General features: G+C 37.8%; 2 protein-coding genes across 7 annotated transcripts in view; one reads left to right on the forward strand and one right to left on the reverse strand.

The window, feature by feature from the left end:
• LOC129779725 (protein outspread) overlaps positions 1 to 26,596 on the forward strand; it is a 325,696-nt gene that overhangs the window by 168,967 nt on the left and 130,133 nt on the right. For all 6 annotated transcript variants that reach the window (XM_055787369.1, XM_055787370.1, XM_055787364.1 and 3 more), the window contains exon 2: positions 20,278 to 20,358. In XM_055787369.1, the coding sequence (XP_055643344.1) occupies positions 20,278 to 20,358 (81 nt within the window). The remainder of the gene's footprint in view (positions 1 to 20,277; positions 20,359 to 26,596) is intronic.
• Positions 14,591 to 26,596, reverse strand: part of LOC129779726 (CLIP domain-containing serine protease B4-like) — a 42,512-nt gene continuing 30,506 nt past the window's right edge. The window contains exon 4 of the mRNA XM_055787371.1: positions 14,591 to 26,179. Coding sequence (XP_055643346.1) covers positions 25,866 to 26,179 — 314 coding nt within the window. The 3' untranslated portion in view covers positions 14,591 to 25,865. The remainder of the gene's footprint in view (positions 26,180 to 26,596) is intronic.

Here is a 26,596-nt window from a genome sequence, read left to right on the forward strand (position 1 = left end):
AACACAGCCATCAAAACCAATCAACCTTGGGGATATCGGCATTGCAAACAGATGAAAGTTGGGGGTATTTTTGTTCCGACTGAAATGTGTTTCCCTAACACAGACTTCAAATCCATGGAGCGTAGGGAAATTGGCATTGCAAATACATGTAGGTCGGAGGTAATTTTGTTCCGACTGAAATATGTTTCCCCAACACAGACTTCAGAACCAAGATGACTGGGAAAATCGGCTTTGCAAACAAATGCAAATTGCGATTACTTTTGTACTCGCTCGCCTTTGTGCAAACTAGAAAATGTTTCCTTAACACGGTCTCCTAAACTTAGGAACCTGGGAAAATCGTGCAGATACTAGAGGCGAATTAACTTTCAAGTTTAAATCCTCTATTGTATAAAAAAAGAGGTTAAAGTTGTTGATTCATGCAAGCCGGGGGTACTTTTTTGCACTCCGAAAAGTGTTTTCCTAACACAGAATACAAAAACGGGTACGAACACAACGCTTTGGCTCGGCTATTGAGGATTGCATTGAAGGATATACCTTCATATCTTCTTTATATTTTCTTTATCTTCGTATTGAATTTCTACGCATACCATTTGATGATTAGGCAAAATGTTGATAAACATTTGTTGCGATAACGCGTTCGACTCACATGTCAAAATCGAAACTGAGTGCCTGAAGTATATCAAATCAAGCAAATTCGCTGTTCGAGAAGTACGAACACTTGAGAGATGCAAACTTCAGAAGGAATCGTCAAATAAAATAATCGTTTGATAATACCAAACGTAAAAGGACTGTCATTAAATTTACTTGTAACGAAGAACATAATATATCACAATGCATGAATTGACCTTACATCGCATTATACAATCTTTTTACTCACAAAGCAAATATATTGGAATCAATAGAATTCGGAAATTGTTTCGTTCAATCAAAAATTCAATCAATACAAACAAATGATTGCTAAGCTAAGGTAGCCCCACGTCAACCTTGCGGTTATATAATAGATATAACCCACTCATTTTTATTCCTCGCAGTAGGAGAAGATTGTGACTATTCGATTTATCGACTCTATCGCTAAGTACTACTGAATCTCCAATGAAATAACCGAAATAGTCATAACTAGCATAAAAACATTAATTTTATCTATAGAACTCTACTACACAAGGGATGCTCTGACACAGTGAATCAAATTACATTAACATACCGGGATGGATTTACAAAAATATGATATGAATTTAATACAACTTCTTCATTGACTTAGGTAGACTGCATAGAAAAGTCTTTAGCAACATCTATTCATGAATAAAAATGAAACGCGAATTTTTTTGGAAAACTTCCTTACTTCTTGAAGATCCTTTTCACAATCGCCCAGTAACATTCAATTGATCGGAACTCTGGACAATTCGGTGGATCTATGTTTTTCTCGGCAAATTGAATATTAATCTCTGAGAGCCACTGCAATACTGGCTTAGCGTGATGTTCAGATGCAAAGTCCGACCAGAAGAGTGGGGCAGACTGATGATTTTTATAGAGGGGTAGCAATCTTTTTTCAAGCATTCATCCTTGTAAATTTGAGCATTGGTTGTACCTTTTGTGAATAAAATAGGAGACCACAGACCACAAGTACAAATAGTTTGCCATATTAGAACCTTTTCTCCAAACTTGTGGACGAAATTGTTCACACTTTTGTGGTGCACTTTAAACCGTTTTGCGATTTGGTTGAAGGTAGCACACTTTCCAGTACACCAAGTGTGCAGAATTTTCTTTCTTGTCTCAAGATCAATTCTAGTCATAGAGAAACCAACAACTTAACCAGTTAACTAAGGCGCCTCCATTCAGAAGTACGCACTGTTTTGTGTCGCAAGAATCGAGCCATGACGAGTATATTCGTCAATTACAGAGTAAGTTGCGTCTTACCAGATGGATGAAAAAGATGTTTTTTTTATAAAATTGAAAATTTAATTGCTAATATTTACTTCTTTGGTTAACAGATGCATATATTACATACATATTAAACTAAAAATAAAATGAATTCAATTGAATACTATACATATAAAAGTAATGATTCAAATGCTTGCTGTGGCGCAGGGTTACCATATCTACAGAATAATCTGTATACAGATTTTTCAGACTTTTTGAAACCAAGAATCCGTAGATACAGATTACAGATTTTTTTGGTTTACATACAGATTTACAGATTTTTCAAAATAACGATGACCTCATTAATATAACCAACTTACCAATTTTATTCATACATTCGAACCAGTCTGAATGAGAGTCATTTTGGTATTCATATGTAGCGTGTAGTACTGCTTTCTCGTGTTCTTTCTAAGGCGAAAAGATACAATAGTCTACGTCATCGACTAGGTTTACAATAAATAAATAACACTGTTCATCTTTTTCCTACTAAAAAACAGTGAATACGAATTTTTACATGGATACCATCAACATCGTCAAATTCGTAATAACTATGCCAATCAATGCTACTAAAGCTAAGATTATGGTTCTAGTTTGAACCTATCATTTTAACCCTTTGCGGTCGTATTAAATTTCGACATTTGTGTCGTACTGGTCGCATTGTTTTACGTGATAAAGCAGTGATGTATAACTTTGTGAAACTACGAAAGATGAACAAGATTCCTTTATTTTTTAAACTTCTGATAAGTATTTACTAAAAAATGTTTTTATGTTTATGTTCAAAAAATATTTGTCATAATTCTTGTTCGTGTGATATCCTTCGCAGGTATTACAAAAATGATTAGTTTGGCGTCTTTCGCCTTTTATCTTTTTGCACGAACGTACAGAACAATGCTCTTTACATCTATACAGTGCAGCAATACATGGAGTTTTCCATTAATCCTTTCTTCAAGGCTGGATGACAACTTTTGTTTATACTGAGTACCGTTATCTATTATTCATATTAGCACCGTTCGTTTAGAAAAGTGTGAATTGGTACATTGTTGCATAAATTATAATATAGGTATACTTCTTTGTTGTTGTGGCTGAAGGTAGACAAACGACCGCAAAGGGTTGATACAGATTTTCTGAGAAAAAACACAGATAGAAGGATTTTTTGAGACCAATAATACAGATTTTATTATGGCAAACCTGCTGTGGAGTCATATTCAGCGAAACAGGGTATTATACACAATGGGACTATGCAAATTGAACACCAGTAACGCGATTCCTTACTGATCTTAAGTTTCTAGCAAACATTACAGAAAACAGGAAACATTATTATCGCACATAAACAAATTCATTATACGAACTGGTAAACTTTTTCAACCAGTGCATACGGGGACGCATGACATCATATCAAACTGTTTATTTATTTTTTTTTGTTTGTTTTATTCCGGCATAGCCTCAAAATATTGTAAACATCTTGAAATTTGAGAGTATGTTTTGTTTTTCTCAAAAATTGCAATTTAAATAACTAATGGTCACTGTTTCATACACATGTTGAGTATATTAGTCAATACACAAGATTTTACCACTTCTCCATGACGAGTATACTTGTCAATCACAGTTAACTGGTTAAACGGAATGAATCGATTGCACAAACTTTTTTTGACATGTGAACAAACTTTTGCTTGCATACACACTAAAACAAGTTCACCCATTTTTGAGTAGAAGAATCATTATGAAAGCTGCAAAATAATTTTCGATAAATTCTTATCTGTAATTCTGGCTTGCGAAAAGTTCAACCGTTTGCTGATGGGTTTACGAGAAATTTACAACAATCGATTTAGGCACTCCCTAATAATTTGATACAATGAAGAAAAAATGTATATTTTATGAAACTAACCATCGAACAATTTAAAAATGTCAAGCAATATTTCCCGCGTTCTGCTTGAACAATTGGCACAAGCAATCTGTGGTCTCCCATGCGAATGCGAATACGGGACTGCGCAATGAATTTGCGCAGAAAGCGACAGTTGCATCTTTCACGAGATCTTCCATCTGTTTTGATTCAAGTTTTTGTTTCACCGGGTTGTTTTGTGTTTTTGTCTCGATAGTCCAAGTTGATTTTTAAATGACTAGAGTGTCATTTTACCAATGAATTGCGCAAGAAGTAGAAATCTCACAGAAGAACTTCATGATTATGAAACTAAGTGCGGCATATGTGATACATAAGTGTTAGTGGCCAATAGCTGTATGTGAATTTTATCATTTTTTCAAACAGAAATTTCAAATCCACATTGAACCAATACAGGTAAATCTGATTTGGAACAGCATATCCAAATACCGAAACATTGCAAGAACATGCAATTGGAATACATTCCGAATCAATATTGTATTAAGTGGTGTAAACATCACAACGCTCAGAAGATTTGGGGCGCACCGTCCAAAAATCTCCTGTTCTCGTACAGAACAGAAGCCGTCATGGCAACCCTCATAATAAAATCTGTGTTTTTGGACTCAAAAAATCTTTTTATCTTTTTCTCAGAAAATCTGTATTAACTCTTTGCGGTCTTTTGGCTGCTCTCGACCACGACAGCAAAGAAGTATACTAATATTAAAATTTATGCAACAATGTATCAGTTCACACTTTTATTAACCGACTTTTTATGTCTTGTGAACTTATTCACGAACTAAAACGGTGCTACTATGAATAACAGATAACGGTACTAAGTATAAACAAAAGTTGTCATCCGTGCTTGGGGAAAGGATTAATGGAAAACTCCATGTATTGCGACACTGTATAGATGTAAAGAGCATTGTTTTGTATGTTCAAACGGAAAGATAAAAGGCAAAAGGCGACAAACTAATTATTTCGGTGATACATGTGACAGATATCATGCGAAAAGGAATTATACCAAATAGTTTTCAATCATACACACGAAAACATTGTTTAGTAAATAATTATCAGAAGTTTTCAAAAACAAAAGAAATCTTGTTCATCTTACAAAGTTATACATCACTGCTTCTTCAAGTAAAAATAATTGCGATCAGTACGACATACATGTCGAAATTTAATACCACCGCAAAGGGTTAAATTTATAAGCTCAATTAGCTGACCCGGCTAACTTTGTCTTGCCCAAAATTGATTTTTTGAATACTTGAATGAGTACTTCTAAACATTCACGTTCACGTTCGAAAGCTCGTGGCTTGAATTCCAGAAAATTAATTGATCAATCTTTCAATTGGCATGTGTTACTGCTAGACACGAATGAATTTTTAAGTCTAAAACTCTATTATAGAAACATAAATATCAATCTATAATTTGCAATTACTCTATCAGAGCAGTTTCAAATTGCTCGGGTGTTTTCCGTTTGTTTTCCTTTTTTCTTCAAAATTTTCAAAAAAAAAATTATTCTCACTATTACATTGATCTACGAAGGGATCGCTGCTCAAATCGGACAATCTTTACTCGAATTTGATAACCACATTTTGGCGATTCATTTTCTTTTTCCACCTGAAAATCCATTAATATTTACAAAATGGCGAAACATAAATGTCAATGTCGTCAACATCAATTCCAATTAAATAAATTAACTCCAATCAGACAAACTTATCATTGTAGAACAAATGCGTAATCTTTTTTTTCGATTTCACTTTTCACTTAGTACATATGCGTAGCCCAATTCTATCATACTAATTTGAATGGAGACAGACACAACAATATATAGACCACTCAAATCTGATCAGCCGTTCTCTTGTGATGATGAGTTATACGTACGTTACGTTTTGAAGCATAATCTTAGCTTTGGTATCATTGGTTGGCATAGTCATTATGAATTTGACGATGTTGATGGTATCCACGTAAAAATCGCATTTACTGTGCTTTAGTAGGAAAAAGATAAACAGTGATATTTATCTATTGTAAAGCTAGCTGAGGACGCAGACTTTGGCATCTTTTCGCCTTATATTGAACATGAGAAAGCAGTATTACACGGTACACATGATTGCCAAAATGACTCTCATTCAGACTGATTCGAATGCTATAGGAATAAAATTGGTGAGTTGGGAAAAACATTATTGTGATCAAGCCATAACTAATATTGGATCGTTATTTTGAAAAATCTGTAAATCTGTATGGAAACCTAAAAAATCTGTAATCTGTATCTACAGATTCTTGGTTTCAAAAAGACTGAAAAATCTGATTATTCTGTAGATATGGTAACCCTGGCCATCACCTCCGGAATATTTTCACTGCATGGATCGTCTGAGAAATACGTTAAATAAATAAGTTTAAATATTTTGGTCCCTTGAAGTGCAAATCATAAACAACGTGTTTTAATTTATTTGTATCTCAAAAGAATGATAATGGTTTAGTCATAATCGTAGCTGTGACAGACAGGGTTGCCACCAATTTTTTTGAAAAATCAGGGAGAATGAAAAAAAAAATCAGGGAAAATCAGGATAGCTCATATTGGGTTGTCCGGAAAATTCCTACCCATTTTTGAGAAAACAAAAGTATTATTTTTTGAATTTTATATGCACAGTGTTGTTCTACAATCAATTCAGGAAGTTCTGAAATTTTTCATATAGCCTAAACATTATCTAATTATGGAAGCTACTTTGTCCAGTTGCGAGCAGTATTTGTGGGAATGTATCGACTGGTTTCTTGGTAGAAGCTCAGAATACAAAATTCCTCTCCAATACCACCTGAACAAGAATCAAAAAAAAATTCAATTGAAGACCGGGTCAGTATGATTGTTTAAAATGACCTATTTTCATTACCCGCCACGATTTGCTTCAAAAAAAAACGATGCATAAATGAAACGCACAAGTCGTAACGATTTACGTAACCATGTTTCAACTGATGCACATGAACGGAGATTTTAAACATATGTAGTGTACCTTCTAATTCATTTGTCGTGTCTCACGGATCATTCTTACAACTTCTTGCTTTACAAACAATTTAATATATATTCTTCAAGAAATAAAACACTTTTCAATAATAATTACAGTTTAATAAAAAAAAGATGCTTACATATTCTTACTTCTATAATTCTTGTACATTGGATGTTATTTGCTGCGAACATGTAATGAAACCTGTATCGTTTTTATTTAACTGTACAGAACTTTTGGTCGCTAATATTCCTTTCATCATTTCCATTCCAATTCTGTTTCTAATCTTCGTTTTATTGAGATTGAATTGCGAGAACCTTCGGGCATAAGATTCTTATAGATTATATTTCTTTCGCGTTAACTTCAACATTCAAAAAATGTCGACACTGTACCTTCGAAAATGCGAACAGATATAGTCGAAAGAAAGGAATCGAAAGGAAGAGTAAGCATTATGTAAGCGCGGATCGGAAAGCTTTTAAATGTAGACTTTTATGACAGTTCTCATACACAACCAGCAAAACTCCCAGTATATTTATATAGATTTTTTTTCTGAGCAAAAAGTAAAAAGTAAAAAATGCAAAAAGCAAAAAGCAAAAAGTGAAAACTCGAATTGAACGTGCTGAGAATAAACCGAAGCAAGTACCTCCTGGTTTAAGCGGTTCTTCTACGCACCAGGGGTCCTCAGCACTGCCCGGAGCAGCACCCACCCCGTCTGTTCCATTTTCGCGGTCGAGGCAACAGCCACAATCTGGTTTGCTTGCGCTTTCTGACCTGGTGGACAACATTTTAAATGCTCTAAATATAAATGACCCTCTTAAAAGCATAGTATTATGTATGCTTCCGATTGTGAGAACATTTTTGAAAGAAAAATGTGGTTTTTAGCAGCGTTCATTTCCCTCGATACCTGATTCAGTGCAAGAGGTCAAGGATTTGACCACTGTAATACAGTGGAATTGCAGAAGCATCATCCCTAAACTAGATCAATTTAAATTTTTAGTTCATAGTTCTAACTGTGATGTATTTTCCCTCTGTGAAACATGGCTTTCTTCAGCCGACGAGCTGAATTTCCACGATTTCAACATTATTCGCCTCGATCGAAATGACTCGTTTGGTGGCGTACTATTGGTGATCAAAAAATGTCACTCCTTCTATAGAGTCACTCTCCCATCGATGACAGGCATTGAAGTTGTTGCTTGCCAGACACAAATCAATGGCAAAGACTTCTGCATTGCCTCGATATATATTCCTCCAAGAACCATGGTCGGCCGCCATCAGTTTTTTGATATCATCGCGGCATTACCGGAGCCGCGGCTAATCTTAGGTGACCTCAACTCCCATGGAACAGCATGGGGGTCACACTATGATGACAGCCGTGCCACGTTGATTTATGATCTGTGCGACAACTTCAACATGACAGTTTTAAATACAGGGGAAGCAACTAGGATAGCCAACCCTCCTGCACGGGCAAGTATGCTAGACATATCACTTTGCTCTTCTTCATTATCCCTGGATTGCACGTGGAAGGTAATCCAAGATCCCCACGGTAGTGATCACCTACCAATAATTTTATCGATAATGAATCAAGCTTTCGTGAGTCAGTCAATATTTCGTATGACCTCACGAAGAATATTGACTGGAGAACATTTGCGGAAATAATATCTGAAGCAATTGTTTCAATGCATGAACTTCCTCCACTCGAAGAGTATAACTTTATATCGAGTTTGATTTACGAAAGCGCACTTCAAGCTCAAAAGAAACGTGTTCCTGCTACCACTTTCCGACGTTGTCCTCCATCACTTTGGTGGGACAAGGAGTGTTCAAAGGTCTACCTTGAAAAATCATCCGCTTTCAAAAAATTCAGGAAAACTGGATTAGTGGAATGGTTTCGAAAGTACCAAGCTCTAGAAGCCAAACTAAAAGGTCTGATTAAAGCAAAAAAGCGTGGATATTGGCGGAAATTCGTCAATGGTTTGTCAAGGGAGACCGCTATGAGTACTCTTTGGAATACGGCTAGGAGAATGCGTGGCTGGAACCATACCAATGAAAGTGAGGAATACTCTGACCGTTGGATTTTCAAATTTGCAAGGAAGGTTTGTCCCGATTCTGTTCCTGCACAAAGCGTCGTACGCGATATTCCGCTCCAATGCGATTATGAGAATTTTTCGATGGTGGAATTCTCAATTGCCCTCCTCTCATGTAACAATTCAGCTCCGGGGTCGGACAAGATTAAATTCAACTTGTTGAAGAATCTTCCCGACTTGGCAAAACAGCGTTTGCTGAACTTGTTCAACAAGTTTCTGGAGCTGAATATTGTCCCGCATGACTGGAGACAAGTGAGAGTGATAGCCATACGAAAACCCAACAAGCCGGCTTGCGATCACAATTCGTATAGGCCGATAGCAATGTTATCCTGTATTCGTAAATTGTTAGAGAAAATGATTCTACTTCGTTTGAACAAGTGGGTTGAAACGAACAATTTGCTGTCAAATACGCAGTTTGGCTTCCGCCGAGGTAAAGGGACGAACGATTGTCTCGATCTTCTGAAATCCAAATCGCATTTGCTCGCAAAGAACAAATGGCTTCCGTTTTTCTCGATATCAAAGGGGCATTTGATTCAGTTTCCATGGAAATTCTCTCAGAGAAACTTCATAATCGTGGACTTTCGCCAATTCTGAATAATTTTCTGTACAATTTACTCTCAGAAAAGCACATGTTTTTCAATCATGGCAGCTTGAAATCTTCTCGATACAGTTTTATGGGCCTGCCACAAGGCTCCTGCCTAAGCCTCCTCTTGTACAGTTTTTACGTCAATGATATAGATGATTGTCTAACTAGAGATTGCACGTTGAGATAACTTGCAGACGATTGAGTTATTTCCATCACGGGTACTAATCCCGCCGTTCTGCAAAAATCCTTGCAAGATACCCTGAACAACCTGTTCACGTGGGCTCTCAAGCTGGGTATCGAATTTTCTACGGAGAAAACCGAAATGGTCGTTTTTTCTAGGAAGCACGAACCCGCCCAATTCCAGCTTCACCTATCCGGCTTGGAGTATATTTTGACTCTAAATGTACCTGGGGAATACACATTGCGTATTTGAAACAGAAATGCCAGCAAAGAATCAATTTTCTCCAAACAATAACCGGAACATGGTGGTGCGCCCATCCAGGAGACCTCATTCAGTTGTACAAAACTACGATATTATCAGTGTTAGAATATGGCAGTTTTTGCTTCCGATCAGCTGCCAGGATTCATATTCTCAAGCTGGAGAGAATACAATATCGTTGCTTGCGTATAGCCATGGGGTGGTTTGCATTCGACACATACGATGAGTCTCGAAGTTTTGGCAGGAGTACCCCCGCTTACTCTTCGGTTCACAGAATTATCCTACAGATTTCTCAACCGTTGCAAGATCATGAATCCATTGGTGATTGATAACTTCGAAAATCTACTCCAACTGACTCCTCAGTCAAGTTTTATGTTTTTATACCATGAGTACCTTACCCATGAAGTGCACCCTTCACCGGGCATCTCCAACCAAGTTTGCTTCCCATACTTTTGCAATTCCTCTGTCAATTTTGATCTGTCCATGCGACAAAAGATCCATGGAATTTCAGATCATCTACGCTCCGATTATATTCCGGAGATATTTTCGGCAGAATATGGGAAAGTTAGATCTGATAAAATGTTCTTTACTGACGGTTCATGCATAAACGGGTCCACTGGCTTCGGCATCTTCAATGAAAATTCCAGTGCCTCTTTCAAACTCAAAGATCCTTGTTCCGTGTATGTCGCTGAACTGGGTGCGATATACTACGCTTTAGGGATCATTGAAACATTGCCCATCGACCATTATTTTATTTTTTCAGACAGTCTCAGCTCAATAGAGGCAATCCGCTCAATGAAAGTTGATAAACGCTCATCTTATTTCCTAACAAGAATAAGACATCTATTGAGTGTTTTGGTCGAAAAATTATTCAAGATTACCTTACCATGGGTTCCCTCTCATTGTTCGATTCCGGGGAATGAGAAAGCGGACTCGCTAGCTAAGGTGGGCGCTTCAGAAGGCACACTTTTTGAAAGGCAAATTGCTTATAACGAATTTTTTCACATTCCTCGTCAGAACACACTCGTTAGTTGGCAGCGCATGTGGAGTGAAGATGAGTTCGGTCGTTGGTTACACACGATTATCCCTAAGGTTTCGACGAGTGCTTGGTTTAAGGGATTGAATGTCGGTCGTGATTTCATTCGCGTGATATCTCGGCTTATGTCCAATCACTACAACCTAAACGCGCATCTCTATCGCATTGAGCTCGCAACAAACAATCTTTGTGATTGTGGCGATGGCTACCACGACATCGAGCATATTGTCTGGTCGTGTATCCGGTTCCATGCTGCTCGCTCCCAGCTCTCTAGAGCACTGAGAGCAAAAGGCAGACAATCGGATATCCCCGTCCGGGATATCTTAGGTAGCCGTGATCCTGATCTTCTGCTTCATCTATACCTGTTCCTCAGAAACGCCGATGTCAACGTTTAATGATGTTTCCTTCGTTGTGTCCCTGTTTCGTATCCCTCCTATCCGATCTATAAACTTTTACTTAGTCGCGGCAATACATACACACACTCTTTACAGATACACGGGCCAAAGGTTGTGCAGTCCACTGATGATTCAACAAAAGCCAAAGGTTGTACCGCTCATGACAACTCTACACGAGCTGATGATTGCGCCGGCTAGTGACCATTCTATCCTGGATTCCTCGAGAAGACGCACCACGCTAGATATGGGGCACAGACTAGGGGGGCGTTGCTGATTAATGGTCAGCTGCATCCCAATAGGAAGTATCCCGTGTCGGGCACAGGTACAGATCATTGAAGACAGCAACATCACAATTACGAAAACACTTGTAATACTAACCTCGAGCCAACCGCGAGTAATCGGTTACATATTACTAACATAGTTATAAGGCAAACATTGTCGAAATATTGAACTCCCGGCCCCGTCAGGTTGACGCCATATGAGCCTTAATAAAAATATATATTTTGGATAAAAAATAAAAAAAAAGTAAAAAATCAGGGAAAAAAAGTCTCAGTTGTTTTGTCTGAACTACTCCAAAAAGCTGTAATATTCTAGTTTGTTCGATCATGTAATACATCGCATTTTTTGACCATGTAATATAGACGTTTGGGTAACATTGCTTAATCGGTCTTCACCGATAAATATCCCTCCGATAAACATATTTTCACTAATTTTGCCCAAGCGTTTACATTACACGGTCAAAAAAATGCGATGCATTCAAACCCTTATCTAAATATTAATTTGTTTGGTGTCGAAGAAAAATATTGGAACACGGAGCATGGAAACCCGAAAAATTATACGCGTGGGTAGATTACTGTTAGTTCTCGCTCATGCCACCATTCGAGATCATCCATCCCAGATTTTATCTTCTTCCCACTTCAAAAGCATCTCCAACGGGATCTCTATTATAATGTGTTATTCACCTATCTTAAAATTTCTTTGACGAATCATTCCACCCTAACTGTTAATTGACCTTGAGAGCGCTTTGACAGTGACGAACATTGTGCGCACCGTCAAAAAAATATCACATGTAGGCTGCGTTCGTCGTGGCCAAATATTTCGTTCTCCGAAGAAGAATTTCACGGCATTCGCCTCTTTTTGCTTCCCTCATCTTGCTGTGATTCAGCGCAGATGCGCAATTTTAGCAACCATGTCTGAATTGACAAGCTCGATGGAATGCGCGAATAAATCATAAATTAAGCAGAGAACTGTGTAAAAATCACACGTACACAATCTCTTCGAATGCGCCGCATGGCACAATTTTCGTATTTATTTTAAGGCACTGGCTGTATAGGGTGATTTGTTTAGAGGTACTGATCTCAGCGTTTTTGGTTTTTTTCGGTAATGTTAAACAACTTGTCATGGGAAAATGTAGTGGATAGATCCGTAGGGAATTAAGACAATTTTCAGGTCTTAGTTCTTGAATGGTTGAAAAGCTTCTAGAAAATTGAATTCTATGATAGACTGTGCTACCAAAATACATGTTTACATGTTTACATCGTTAAAAAGCAGACGAATCACTCTATATTGATTTTCATCCACCTGAGATGGTGAAGATCGGAATGTAACCAAGTAAAAAACCTGTTTTTTTAATCACCATTCAGCCGTATCTCTTTTGGATGATCCATTCGTCATGGATAAGTTGGATAACAAATTATGTAGAATTTTAAGTTTCTTTATTTTTTGGTGTTATTAACAAGAACGATACAAACAATTTGCAAATTTGCGAAGCAATAAACATGTTCCAATTGTGTTGTTCAATCTGTAATAAATGTCATATATCACCATGACATTCCCTCTAGAAAGAGCATCTGGAAAAGGATTGAAACGAGTTATTCCCAACGTCAGTGCCACAGCCACCGTTGTTGTGCTTGCCACGTGATTTATTGCCCTCACTTTTTCGGTCAATTAAATAGCGATTACAATAAAATTATCATTATTTCGGTACAATACGCGGGACATTTTCTTTTCTTCTTTTTCGCGCGCCCCAATGAATACAGCGGCACATTTGTTCTTTCTCTATCCTTCAAATTGGGGGCCTCGGCTGCCTCTTGCAACCGAGAGTGAAATCAGCTCTCCCATTCATAAAACCGCCACCAATAGTGGCTCGATGGTGGCTCGAAACCGTTTTTCTTGTCTCTTTTCCATCCATTTGGGTAAAGTAACGTTAAAAGCCGAAGGAAAACACAGAAGTGGGTCATTCCGTGTGTCACTAGCCACTTTTGGGTTGGCACTTTTTTTTTGTTTTAATTTGGAAACTCACGCAGCCAATGTTACGAATTTCGTCACCGCCGCCACGACAAAAAAGAGGCCATTATGCCACCGAATAAGAAAGCCCTGACAATAGGATTTTTGTCGTGACGGCGGTGCTGAATTATTCTACCGTTACGATAACCGTAAAAATTTAGTCGGCTGCCGACTGAATTTGAATGTTTTGGAAAGAATTTGAACTGAACGCGCGGAGAACTGATTTTGAAATGAGCGGCGCTGAGGATTGACGGTTTGGTTACAGATAAATGTAATAGTTTCTCTATAATTGGCCAATGAGCAGTAGGGGAACCGCGGGTAATACGAACAGTGAGGATAATATGGACAGGTAGTTGATTTGTATAGTTACATCTTGAATTTCAGATTTATGTTAATGAGAACACCTTCTAGATGTTATTCTATAATATTTAAGCCACCCTATGGCAATTAATACTGATCAAAAGTGAGAAAGGGAAACAAAAACCGAAAATCATACATGATTCCGCGTGTGGATATAACTTTAGCTGCTTCGATATTAAGCATTTTGAGTGGTTTAATATCAAAATTCAATTCGCTGATGGTTATATTTCGGTTCGTGACTTAACAGAGATGGGATATTGGGTATGTACGGAAATTCATTTTTGAGTGAAAATTTAAACTATTGAAATAATTGTACTGGTGGGGTAAAATGGACAGTTGTCAGTGGGAGTGAGAAGGATTGTGAAAAGTCTGTTTAATCTACTCCTAAGGAATGCCTTGCGTCTATAAATAGAAATCAAATCGCCAAATGTGGACTGTTTAGAAGCTGACTGGAACCAAAAACAAAATAGTTGAGGGTCTGTCCGTTTATACTGCTGAAATGCACGATTTCACTTCTAGGTGGATTAATCCGATTTTTTCGTCATCTAACGGACATTCGTGATTAGTTTTTTTTTATTCATTTTATTTATTTCATTTTCATCAGTTACAATTAGTTACCTGTACTTTGAATTAGCATTTTTGTTTGCTAAAACGAGTAGAAAACCTTAACTTAACTTAACCTACCTTAACCTAATCTAAACCTAAGGTTAGTAATACCGATTACCCGCGGCAACTCGGGGTTAATAATTAATAAGGGGTTAATAATAAGTATTATGAACCAGTGAAACCCAATTTCTCCAAGCAAAACCTAACCGACCTTAGCAAATATTGGAAAATCCTTTTTTTTCATAACCAGCATATTAAGAACTAGCGAAACCCTATTACTCCAAGCGATGCCTAACGGACCTATTCAGATATTCAGAAACCCTTTGAATTGTTATTCAAATGTTTTCTTATTGTTCCACCGTACTTCTCGTATTCCATCTTTGAACGCTATCAAATAATCATTGCGAGTCTTACCAAAATTATTCAAATTGAATTTAATTCCCTCTACAGTAAGTCAGAGGGCAGCTTTCGATCTGTAACATTTTTCAGAAATTTGTGACGCAATCAACTCCTCTGGATCACTGATTTGTAGTTTCATCCGCAAATGTATTACAGACTTGATCCACGACCAAACCGTCAAAGCTGAAGTACAAAGTTTTATCTTGTGTTTCAGTGTGTCGAGACTACCACAAATGCTGCAAAGAGGAGAATCTAATCCTGCTATTCGGTGATTGAACATTTTGCTACGCGTAGGAACTAAATCTCTATACATCACAAATAAGGCCGTTTTTTGATCAGTTGAGAGGAAGGTTTTACTGAAATTTTCGTATAGAATTTCCCATTGCACGTTGGGCAGTTCTGTTTGCAAACGAGATTTAATATCCATCGCATTTTGAAAATGGTGATATATATTCCTACTTGTATTCAAATTGGAATCCCCTTCTAAACTTCTAGCAATAATCACCCATTCCCTAGCGTTTATTCTTAAGTATCTATTGTTAACGTTATTCAACATAAATTCATCGAGGTGTTGGTTGGAATCGCGGTATGCGTGTAAAATGTTTTTTATAAAAAGACTTTTAGATTGGGTTTCTACATCTTCCAAACCCAAACCACCCTTGAACGTTGGCAGGTATAATTCATTTTTCGCTACACTATACAGGTATCCTTTCCACATACGTTTATTGCACAAACTTTTTATCTCTGCAATATGTTTGATCGCTGGTGGAAATATTTGAGCAATATTCTCTGTGCATGCAGGGAGATTATAAATTACAAGTGGGACACTGGTATAGTTGGTATAGTTGATTTCAACAGTTTGCTCAAATGTTTTATGCAAATCTTTTCCTAAAATATTAAAACTATCAACTTCCTTAATCATATGAGACCCAAAACGACAGTTATTAAATCGTAAACAGTTCGATTTTATTAATTTATTTTGGCTTACCGTCTTTACAACATGGCCTGATTCACTTTTTTTGTGTATCGTTCGTTGCTTGGTGTTTTAGTGGTGCGGCTTGTAAGGCCTGCGACCAACCCCACTATCTCGCAGGAGAACCATCGTGATACTGCTGGTTTACGTCCTGAGTACCACCAGGACTGAGCGAAGACGCTTATAGCGGCGTCCATTCGCTTAGAGGAGCTGCTTCCGGGTTTTTATGGCTTTTCTTGGGGACTGGCAATGTTCAATGCTCATCCTACCACACCCTAGACAGTTCCCCTTCACCAGTGCAAGTCATAAAAACGATCTATGACGATGAAATTTCTGACCCCAACGGGGATCGAACCCGAAGCCCCCATCTTGGCAAGCGCAACGCTTACCACTAGGCCATGGAGACCACTATAAAAAGTTCGATTTAAGGAAATTCATTTTAATTTTACCATAAATACTAAAATAATGAACTAGTTCTAAGACTCGATAAAATTCGTGATTGTTACGTATGAGAATGTTGATATCGTCCGCATAAGCAATTATTCTTACGGAATAATTTCCAATCAGACAGCCATCAATATTCGAATAAATCATTCTAATCAAAGGCTCGATATAAAGACAAAACAGAGCCATACTCAAAAGGCAGCCTTGCTGTACTGACGAATTGATTGCGAAAACGTGTGTTCGAAAACCATTGAATAAAACTCTGGAGTTAGCGTATTTACATAACCTTTTTAGACAATCAATAAACATAATTGGAAATTGGAATTTTTCTAGTTCTAGTTCAGACCTTGGTTGAATTAAATTATTCCTCTCGCGATCGATAAACCTCTACGCTTCATATATTACAAACCTGTCCATATTAGCCGCATCGAAAATTTTTTTGTACTTTTCGGTCTGTTTTAATTTCAGTGAAACACATTGAAAGACACTTTTTTGTAAAATATTTGCCCAATTAGGTAGAAAAACAGTATATTGAATTGCAAGAAACTGTACCAATGTTTTGGGAAACATGAGTTTCCAAAGCTATAATTGAAGTTCTTTTTAACATGTCCGTTTTAACCTCACCTCCCCAATATTGATCGATACAGAATGTCAAAACATCATTTTTTTCTATGCTAATAAATAATAAATTGTATCAATAAATTTATCACAAACATCGAATGGACCTACAACGCTTATCATGATGTAATTTTAAAACATATGGGAATCAATTTTCTGAATTTTCCGACCTCCAGAGTTCAGAGTTTTCCGTTTTTTTTCTCCATAACATTGGTCTACGGGCAGATACGAATACATCAAAATAAAGATGGCTCGAATCGGACGATTCCTTCTTCGGGTTTCGTGCTTAGGAACACATTTGGCCTTACATTTTTATAGATAGACTAGATAGGGTGAACAAGAAATCACAAAATCTGTTGCAAAACAATAAAATAGAGTTTATTTGTGGACGTCGAAAAGTGATTCAAATAAATATCTTTGGGAACTGATACCGTCACTGATATTGTACAAGTGGTCCTCTATAAGTGCGCTATCGCTCTCTTGTTGCGGGCTAAATAAATGCACAGCAATAGCGGTGCGGATCTCAACGTGTTAAACATGTCTGTCCTGTCCTGTCCACAATTTTTAAATTAATTTCAACTCTGATAAGCCATTTCACAAAATACCACAAAAACAGTTTCAAATTCACTGTAAAATTTGAAAGCGATTCTTGGAAGTCCCACTTCATGATCAAACGCAATCTCATTAATGACATCTTTAGAATTAATTTCAGCGGCCTTCGAATTTCTACGGAGCATTGGTATCTCTAGCAAAAGCTGGCTTCCCGAAACTTCGTAGTTGCCAGTTTGTCAAATCAACTTTGTCATTTCGCTGTCAGGTACTCATAACATGTGTTGTGCTTGAATTGTTTTAAAAATTTCGCCTTTTTTCGACGATTTTAACCGTTTTTGTAATTCCCGATAAAAATGTCCAATGCGCTCCAACATTCTCTCTTCCATCGTTTGCCCGGGTCCGGAAGGTCTTTCGCTTGGTTTGCTCATCTTACGGGGAATACTCCTTTCAGTTGCAAACTTTTTATCGTTGGATTTTAATAAAATCGTTTGAATGTCCATTTCGACTAGACTGTTCCATTCAACAGCAAGAATAGTTATCAGTGCTTTGAGTCTGATCTCAACGTTACTGGTCCTTTGGTCCTATGGTGTGCAAATATTCTGCGCTAGATCTACTTCACGTAGTACAATGCATCAGCAGTACAGACTCAGAAGTATAAAATCATAAACTTCGCACAAACACTGGATCAAGTGGCTGTGGCTCCAGTTTCTATGACCAGCCTATAAATTGGTTTCACAGCATTATAATGAGCACTCCATCGAGTTTGCGACAATCTTTTAACAACACACCTGTGTGGCCCAGAAACATTTCTCTGTGATCAGTTTCAACTGCGAAAAACGGGTAAACAGATTAACCAATTCAAAAAATGTCATAAACTGTAAATTATTAGCAAAATCATCAATTGTCCCAATGTGGGCCCAAAAATGGTCTACAAACTCTATGGATACGACTTTTATGTTTGCTTTCTCTACAAAACGTGAACTCCTTCACTTGATCCTGACATGGTTGGAGCAATCGATAGCCTGCGAACGGGACTTCATCAAAACTAAACCCTGACCTTCCGGTTGTTGAAGGTTGTCGTTATTCAAATCTGCAGCTTTTCCCACCCAAAACGAAAAAAATAGGAGTGGGTTATGTCTGTGATACTATCGCAAGATTCACGTAGGTCTACCATTATTTGTTCGAAGTTGCATCTAAATCAATTCTCAATAAATAGATGAATGGATATTTTGTTTTCCCTTCGAATTATCTTGCGGTCTGCGAAATCATATTTTACCCCTTGAGTGCATTCATAAGCAAACGATTTTGCATGTTCGTTAATCACGGCAGCAAAAAAGAAACGGACAGAGGTTGGCCAGCCGATGCATCATGCATCAACCGCAGACCAATCGAGACTGAAATGAAATTTCAAGAAGCTATCGCTATTTATCATGATTTAAATAGTTTGCTTTCGAAGCAGTTTTAAGCTATTGAAACAAGTTTTTATGGCCAATAAGTAAAATACAGCTCTCGTAGATCTTTTATATTTCGAAAAAAAATAATTTTCATCTCACTTCGTTCATCCGGTTGAGAGATATTATCGCTCAAACCCTTGTACTTCGAACGTAACCCCCTTGTTTCGAGACTTTGAATTTACACCGCAGTACAGAAATGAAAGATGCAGTATGACGAAATAATGAACATAAAAAACCTAGAAAGATTCTATAACATGGATTTTCCATAGTGACTTGTACTGTTAGATAATACCATAAGTAATAACCGATTACCTTCATTCAAAATCATGATTTTTTCTCAGTATAATATACTTGTTATGGTCATGGGTGTCACCCTTAGAGGGGGGTGGAATTGTTTTCTGTTTACTGACTGTCTTTAATACTTTCTCGTCACTCATACCGCTTCCGCATTCCAAACGCCGCCGATAGTCTTCACGAAGTTTGATTTTCACAAATTCAACTGTAAGCTCGGCATCCGGACAATTTTCGACTACATTGCCGAGAGTACCGTACGACGGAGGAAGGCTAGACAGCATCAACGCCATGAATTGCTGATCCATGAGCCCTTCGTTCATCAATTCCAGACGGTTCTGAAGGACCGTCATTGAATTAAGATGCTCTGGGAGGTTACCTTCTTCAGGTAGTCGCAAGGGGCACAATTTCCTCAAATAAACAAAGCACTGCTAAGTGAAGCTGCTTCGTGAATACTTCTTAAAAAATCCCACATTTCCTAGCTGTCGTCTCCCGGATGATGTGTACTATCATTGCATTGTAAATGCTTTTAGGATCAGTGACACCTAGCGATACTGCGGCGTAAAAGTCGTCATGTATCTCAATGTTGTTTTGTTCAAATGCAAGAAATTTCACAAATGGAAACAATCTGTATCAATCTGTACTTTTTGACGAAAATCTGTACTCTGTACCGTACAGAATCCGAAAATAACGATAAAATCTGTACCATTCCAGATAAGTCTGTACGCGTGGCAACACTGCCTGTAACTTTCTTCGTGTTCCAAATTCCAAGGTCCAACATTGCTAGATTAAACCGGTTGTAATTCTACAAATTATATTACTATTCAGTTCCATCTTGTGAATGAACCCATCACTAAAGACAGTTTTTTATATGAATTATACCGATTGAATGAACTGCTAATTATATATCTAAGTCTACCAATTATATATGTTCATTACTCTTCTTTGTTCTTCTCTTCCGACAGGCGACGAGGAAGGTGTCAAAATGTGGATATTTATTCGTGGCACCCGACTGGGACTTCAGCAATCCACTCTACAGAACAAAGGTAAGCAGGTCAACAGACGGACATGGTGCTACTGAACAGTGGTTTTGTTTTTCTCATTTGAATTCATTACAGTCTCGACTGCGTTGCGAGCTTCCCCTAATTTGCATTTGTTAATCACTCTTAGTTCAGATAGCTCACAGTCATTATTTCGAGTTAACAAACAGTTTAGTTCGGGGATCTTTCAGGTACGACCTTGTATGAATGAAAGACAGCTCATAAAATTACCTCGAATATATGAAATATAATTACCTCGATACAACTTGCTTGATCATTTTTTATTTTCAGACTTATTTTGGATTTGATGCCAAATTACACTTCTTGTGAAGTAAATTCTAGTACATTTTGTGTTGTGTTTAAATTCTCCGAACTCAACCCGTTTTCTCCTGATTTCACATTTGCAATGAACGGTTTCTGAAGCAACTGTATCGATGTTTAGTTAGTCACTTACAAACACAATCGAGGATTTGTGGCCATGGTATTACTATTGTTTGAATTACAAGCCATAACAAAGAAGTCTCTCGATATTTTCGCTGATACGACTGTTAAACATTCGACAAAATTGAAATTTTCTGGCGAAAAAAAGGTCATCGAAAATCTCAGAATGCTGGTTACCCTCAAAACCCATTAAAGGGTCAGCAGAATGAATCAAAAGCTTTATGAAAAAACACCTGGAACCTTCCAAGAGCGTTACTAATAACTTCGTCAAGCGGCTAGTTGTGTACGAAGACGATAGTCGCACATGGTTAAAATCGACTAAAAATAAATCATAAAATACTTAAAATAAAATCATAAAATAACTTTTGTTCATTACTGGTGTTTGGTTGAAGATTCTATAGAACAGAATTAAAATAATAAGCTCTGCAAGAATTAATAACTAATTTCTCTCAAAAAATGGTACTGACAAAATGTGTCCGGAATTTGAAGCAAAAGTGTCCGGAATTCAAATCATGATTAAAAAAGGGTCCGGATTTCAAATCACGACACGATAAAGAAATTCACAAATTTCGAACAAATATAACACGTTTTTTGTGGAATTCTGTGAGTCATAACTTACATGAATTAGAAGACTTCTATAGTAATTTCTCATGCCATGATACGTCAATATTTTTCAGTTGTTGGAGCTGTTATCGTTACGATACGATTGCCAAAATAGATTTTTTTGTGATGTTCTAGAGAATCTACTTGTAAATATTGCAGGAAAAAATCTTATAAGCAGGTAAATTCGCAGATTGTGTCATATTTACCCGAAACCCACTCACCCGAAAGACAGTTACCCGAAAGGCATTCACCCGAATGTAACAAATACCCGAATGCGACAGCTACCCGAATGTAACACCTACCCGAACTGACAATTACCCGAACGCGACATTTGCCCGAATGTAACATCTACCCGAATGCGACACTTACCCAAAAGAAGGATATATTTTAATAATACACAAGTTTTACCATATTTGTATTTGTATTTGTATATTTATTTCTGATCATTGTTATATGAAGATGATATTTGTCTAGTACATTCATTCTCATTTAAATAGAAATACTTTTGCGTTGTTGGTTAGTGTGTGGGTAGTGTGATTTGAGAAATAGTGGCGTTGAATAAAATCCTTTTCAAAATAATGAAATGTGAAATAATACAGTTTTATAACGTATTATTATAACGTATTAAACTTCATAAATCTTTCATATGGATGACGCAGCCCGTTTATTTAACACGTTGAGTGCCACGCGGTTTCATAGCGACTTTCCCGTCAGGCCAAAGCGGATATCGTAGTACAGCGTAGTGGAGCGCAATATTGGAAAATTAGAATTTACTCGATGGAAATTTTCGAACGTATTTGGACCATCGTTTCTTATCGTAAGAAGGTATTTGTGCTCGAAAAATATTTCTGCGAAAAAAAAATTAAATTCTACCTTTTCCATCATAGTTTATACTGTCAGTTACCGGTGACTGACGCGCAGTGTTTGGATTTCGATCAAAATCGAATGATACACAATGTGTCATGCAAGTAAACTCTCACGAACATATAACCAAATATGAGAGGATCATTCAGGTACTTGTATGAATGTCAGTAATCACTTGTGTAATATTTAGTGATTAAACTGAGAGAGGAACGAAGACTGTTGATTGCATATCCGATCTGTATCAAACATCGCATACCATTTTCGAAGCCTGCATACAAGTTTGAACCGCATATATCGTCCCGCTCTACTATAGCGAAACCCACTGCACAGGCAAGTGCAAAGCAATAAATGATACAAGAAAAATTACGTCATCATTCGGTCACCATTTGCGGAGAGCAACAAATGGGGAAAAAGAGCAGTGTTGCTAGTAAAACTATGCGGTCTATATGAATATACACATTTCAAGGGATAGAGGCGTTAAAAATGGAAAATATAATCTGACTACCCTTCCCTTAGCCTCTATCGAGCTAAATAATCATATAGTTTGCACTCTCTGAGACTTAAAAATCAGGATCTGCTACATTAGCTGAATATGAATCTTTCGCTTTGCGTTGTCCGTACGATCCTGCTGTTTCATGTTGCATGGAGAGGTCGGTATGCATATGTTAGAGGCAAAGAAGAAAATAAGCTTTCTGCACCGAAAGCGTATATGATAGCTTTGCTTGCATGCTGGTGTGCAATGAAGTGCGAGCCGATGCAGAGTTGTCTCGTTCTCTTTTGTGTCGTGATTTGCAGCACATAACAACAATAGAATACCGCTGGGGGAAATGTTTCCTGAAAGATCATATTTGAACGAACGAAAGCGATTTTTTCAATGAGTGGATCATTTGGCAAACACTGCTGACGCACCCTTATCGGAAAGCTTGATGTCAGTCACCGATGACTGACGTAGCAGTAAATGTGTTAAAAGAAAGCTGACAATTTTGGATACATATGTACGTATGGCACTGAAGTGCAATTTTGATTATGAATTTATTTTTTCGATATAAAATTTATTCTGAGATCAAAATACATGACATTCATAATTAACCGGGCAAACGTAATGCACCAGGTAAACGTATGCCGTCCGACGCTCGGTCGACTAAAGGATCGTCTCCTCTGTTTCAAACAAACCGGGCAATCGGTGGAACACAGGTTTGCTTGCGAGAGGCCGCCGCTTCCGACGGCGGGTCGGCGGCCAACTCGGATTGTGTCACCTTGGCCGCTTGGTGCCGCCTTGGTTCCTTATCTTCGTTAAATGGGGACTTCGTCCTCATTACATTGCTCTCAGAATAAATTTCATTGCGAAATAATATATTCATGATAAGAACTTCGCTGCGGTGGTAAATAAGTAAGTACCATTTTTATTCTTATTCTTATCTATTCGTTTTCACATTTTCATTTAATTTCTTATGGTAAAGTTACCTGCTTATTCTTCCAAATATTCCATAACCCATGCTCATGTCTGAATGATTTCTTGGCCTTAAAGAGCAAAAAGGAAAGTAAAGAAGACGGCATGTCAATTGTGCCTACACCAATTTCTAAAAACGACACAGCGAAGTCTTCAACATCTTTTTCGAATTTCCTCATTACAATTTCTCATTTTACTTCGTAACAGGAGATTCGACAAAACTCATAATCTGATTTGTCGGAATTTTTCCGTCTTCATTTGGGTAAACATTGCATTCGGTTCAATGTTGCATTCGGGTATTTGTTACATTCAGGTAAATTTCCATTTGGGTATTTGTCGCCATTCGGGTGAATGTTCATTCGGGTATATGTTGCATTCGGGTATTTGTTACATTCTGGTAATTGTTACATTCGGGTATGTGTTACATTCGGGTTAATGTGCTTCGGGTAAACGTGTTTCGGGTGAATGGGACACAACCAAATTCGCAATCTGATGTATTCCCTGAATTTCTGCAAAATTTCATAATAATACGTTCAGCCGTTGTCTAAATTCATCGCGATGTTAAGTATTTAAGGAAAAAAAACAGATAGAAATGTCGCTGTCGCAATTTGCTCCTCCATTTTTTTTCGTCGAGTGTATAATCACTCTTTGGGAAACGGAGTTATTTCAATCATTGTGCGACGCAGTAGAATTGTTTTGTCAACGCTGCCTTCTGCAATGGCTACGGTACATAAGTTACAGTTAGCCGTTCCATAAAATTTAGCTGAAAGTAGCAGCAAACGAAACACATAAGCCAATTTACGCTTAGCTTGCGAAAACCATCGACAACATTGCAATGACATAATAAGCTAATTTACGCTTGGGGATAACCCATGGAAACCATGGAGGAAAATGCCGCAAAATTAGACTGTAACGAGAGAAAAGTGAATATTTCATTTTGAGTAATGAAATGACCTAGTAGGAATTGAAAGTGCTTTTTTTTCTCATCAGTATTGACCACTTCGTTTTACTACTTATTTAAATGTACAGAACTTATCTTTTAAAGAATTGCAAGTGGGCCCAATGAAAAGTTCTCGAAGAAGAGTTTTACAATTTATACAATGATTATCCAATTATCGATGAGGTAGAGGTGTGTAATTTACCGCGACTTTCGCGTCTAGTGCGCACGATGTTTTCCTCCCAACGTCTGACGCTTTCATCATCAGATGTGTGTGTGTGTAGCTAAATGAGACGTTTCTCATATAGCAAAGTCTATAATCACTTCCTCCAAAACCAGTTTAGCTGTAAGCTGGTCCAGCGAAATCGGAAATAAGTTGATTCAGCTGGAACTGAAGAGTGATGAAACAAGCATTATGAAACACTACGTGTGTTACTATTTACTGAGCATTTTATTCTCTATCTTTTAATACATTTTTAGTTCCTTAGCTTCATTCCGTCACAGAATGCTTTCATGCCTGTTGGTATCCTTACATCATCACCAATTTACACATTTGAGACGAATGCATATTAACGACGTTATCCCTTGTTTGTCATCTCCTGTATGAATATTCAAGGGTCTGCAGCTTGGTGCATGTTCCAGACGATCGCTCTTTCATTCTTAAGAAAAGGTATCATCTTCAGTCTTGGTCTTGATTAGCGAAAATCTGAGCTCTTTCCAAGAATAGTTTACACATTTTGCCACTTGTCATGGTGCACACTTTTGCTTGTTTGCTTCTCTGAAGCATTGTAATCAGAAGCAATTTACAAACCTTAACACGTTGAGCCCCGAATTTTTCTTGCTGCGCTTTCCATTCAGCCCGCGTCATGAGCGTTTGCACAATATCAGTGTCGGTCTCAGCTTCCTAAGATACTCATTGTATAATAGAAAATAGTCAAAAATTCGACTAGAAAGTATCCACAGTTTTGTAAAACACCCGAAAACAAACCGTATATATTTTTATTTTCTTATTCCGTGACTGTCAGTCCCGGTCAGCCAGCGTTTTCTTACCAAAAAGCTGAAAGTCGACCCCTTGGAACCGACGTGAGGCTCAACATGTTAACCATGTGTGTGTGTGTGTGTGTGTGTATGTGTGCACGCGTGCGTTTGGTCGGTGGATCGCAAGCGGTGGAAAATTTCACCGACGATTCATGCTAATTGCTTCCACACATCGCTGTTCTAATCTTCATCAACAGTTCCTTCAATCCAGCTGATGTACTCAAACAAATTTACGTAGATTCCAGGAATTGTGCCGCCACATCGCCGGGGACCCAGGCTAACCATGCCAACTTCGTACCACCGTGGAGATTGGGTGTTACGTTGCTGCATTAATGGGCCGCCAGAATCTCCCTGACAGGCATCCTTCCCCGGTTCTCCCCCTACGCAGAGCTGAGATTCGGTCAGCTCAACGAAAACTTCGCGATATATATCGTTGCAAACCGAGTGATTGTGAACTGGCATAGATATGGCGTGCTTTTTACGCACCAATGGACCTGAAACGATAAAAATGAAGTTCAAATGAGATAAACTATAGATTGCATTTCCAGAAAAATATTTTTAACTTTAGCTGTTTGCTGCTGGTTTTTTTTTTTAACCATTCAGAACATTAGATAAGTATTCACCAACGTGCACAAGACCTAGCCTCTCTAAATTTCACTCTCCGCTGGTGTCTCTCTGGCTCTGGTGTCGTGGCTTACCCTTTGGCGCTAAGGGAGTTGGCCCGAAGCATGCCAAGTGCCTCACTCCACCAATAGGCTGGACGTCGCTTATACCTGGGTTCCCTTTTTCTTGACATTGTTGTATCACATGCTTTTGCTAGCGTTTCTGTCAGTTCATCCGCGTCTATGTTCAAAACGTCGCACTACACGAGTAGTGCTTCGACGAAAAGGTGCTTGTACAAGGTTCTAGTC

Source organism: Toxorhynchites rutilus, chromosome 3 (assembly GCF_029784135.1).
Source record: "Toxorhynchites rutilus septentrionalis strain SRP chromosome 3, ASM2978413v1, whole genome shotgun sequence".
In the NCBI taxonomy this organism is placed as follows: Eukaryota; Metazoa; Arthropoda; class Insecta; order Diptera; family Culicidae; genus Toxorhynchites; species Toxorhynchites rutilus.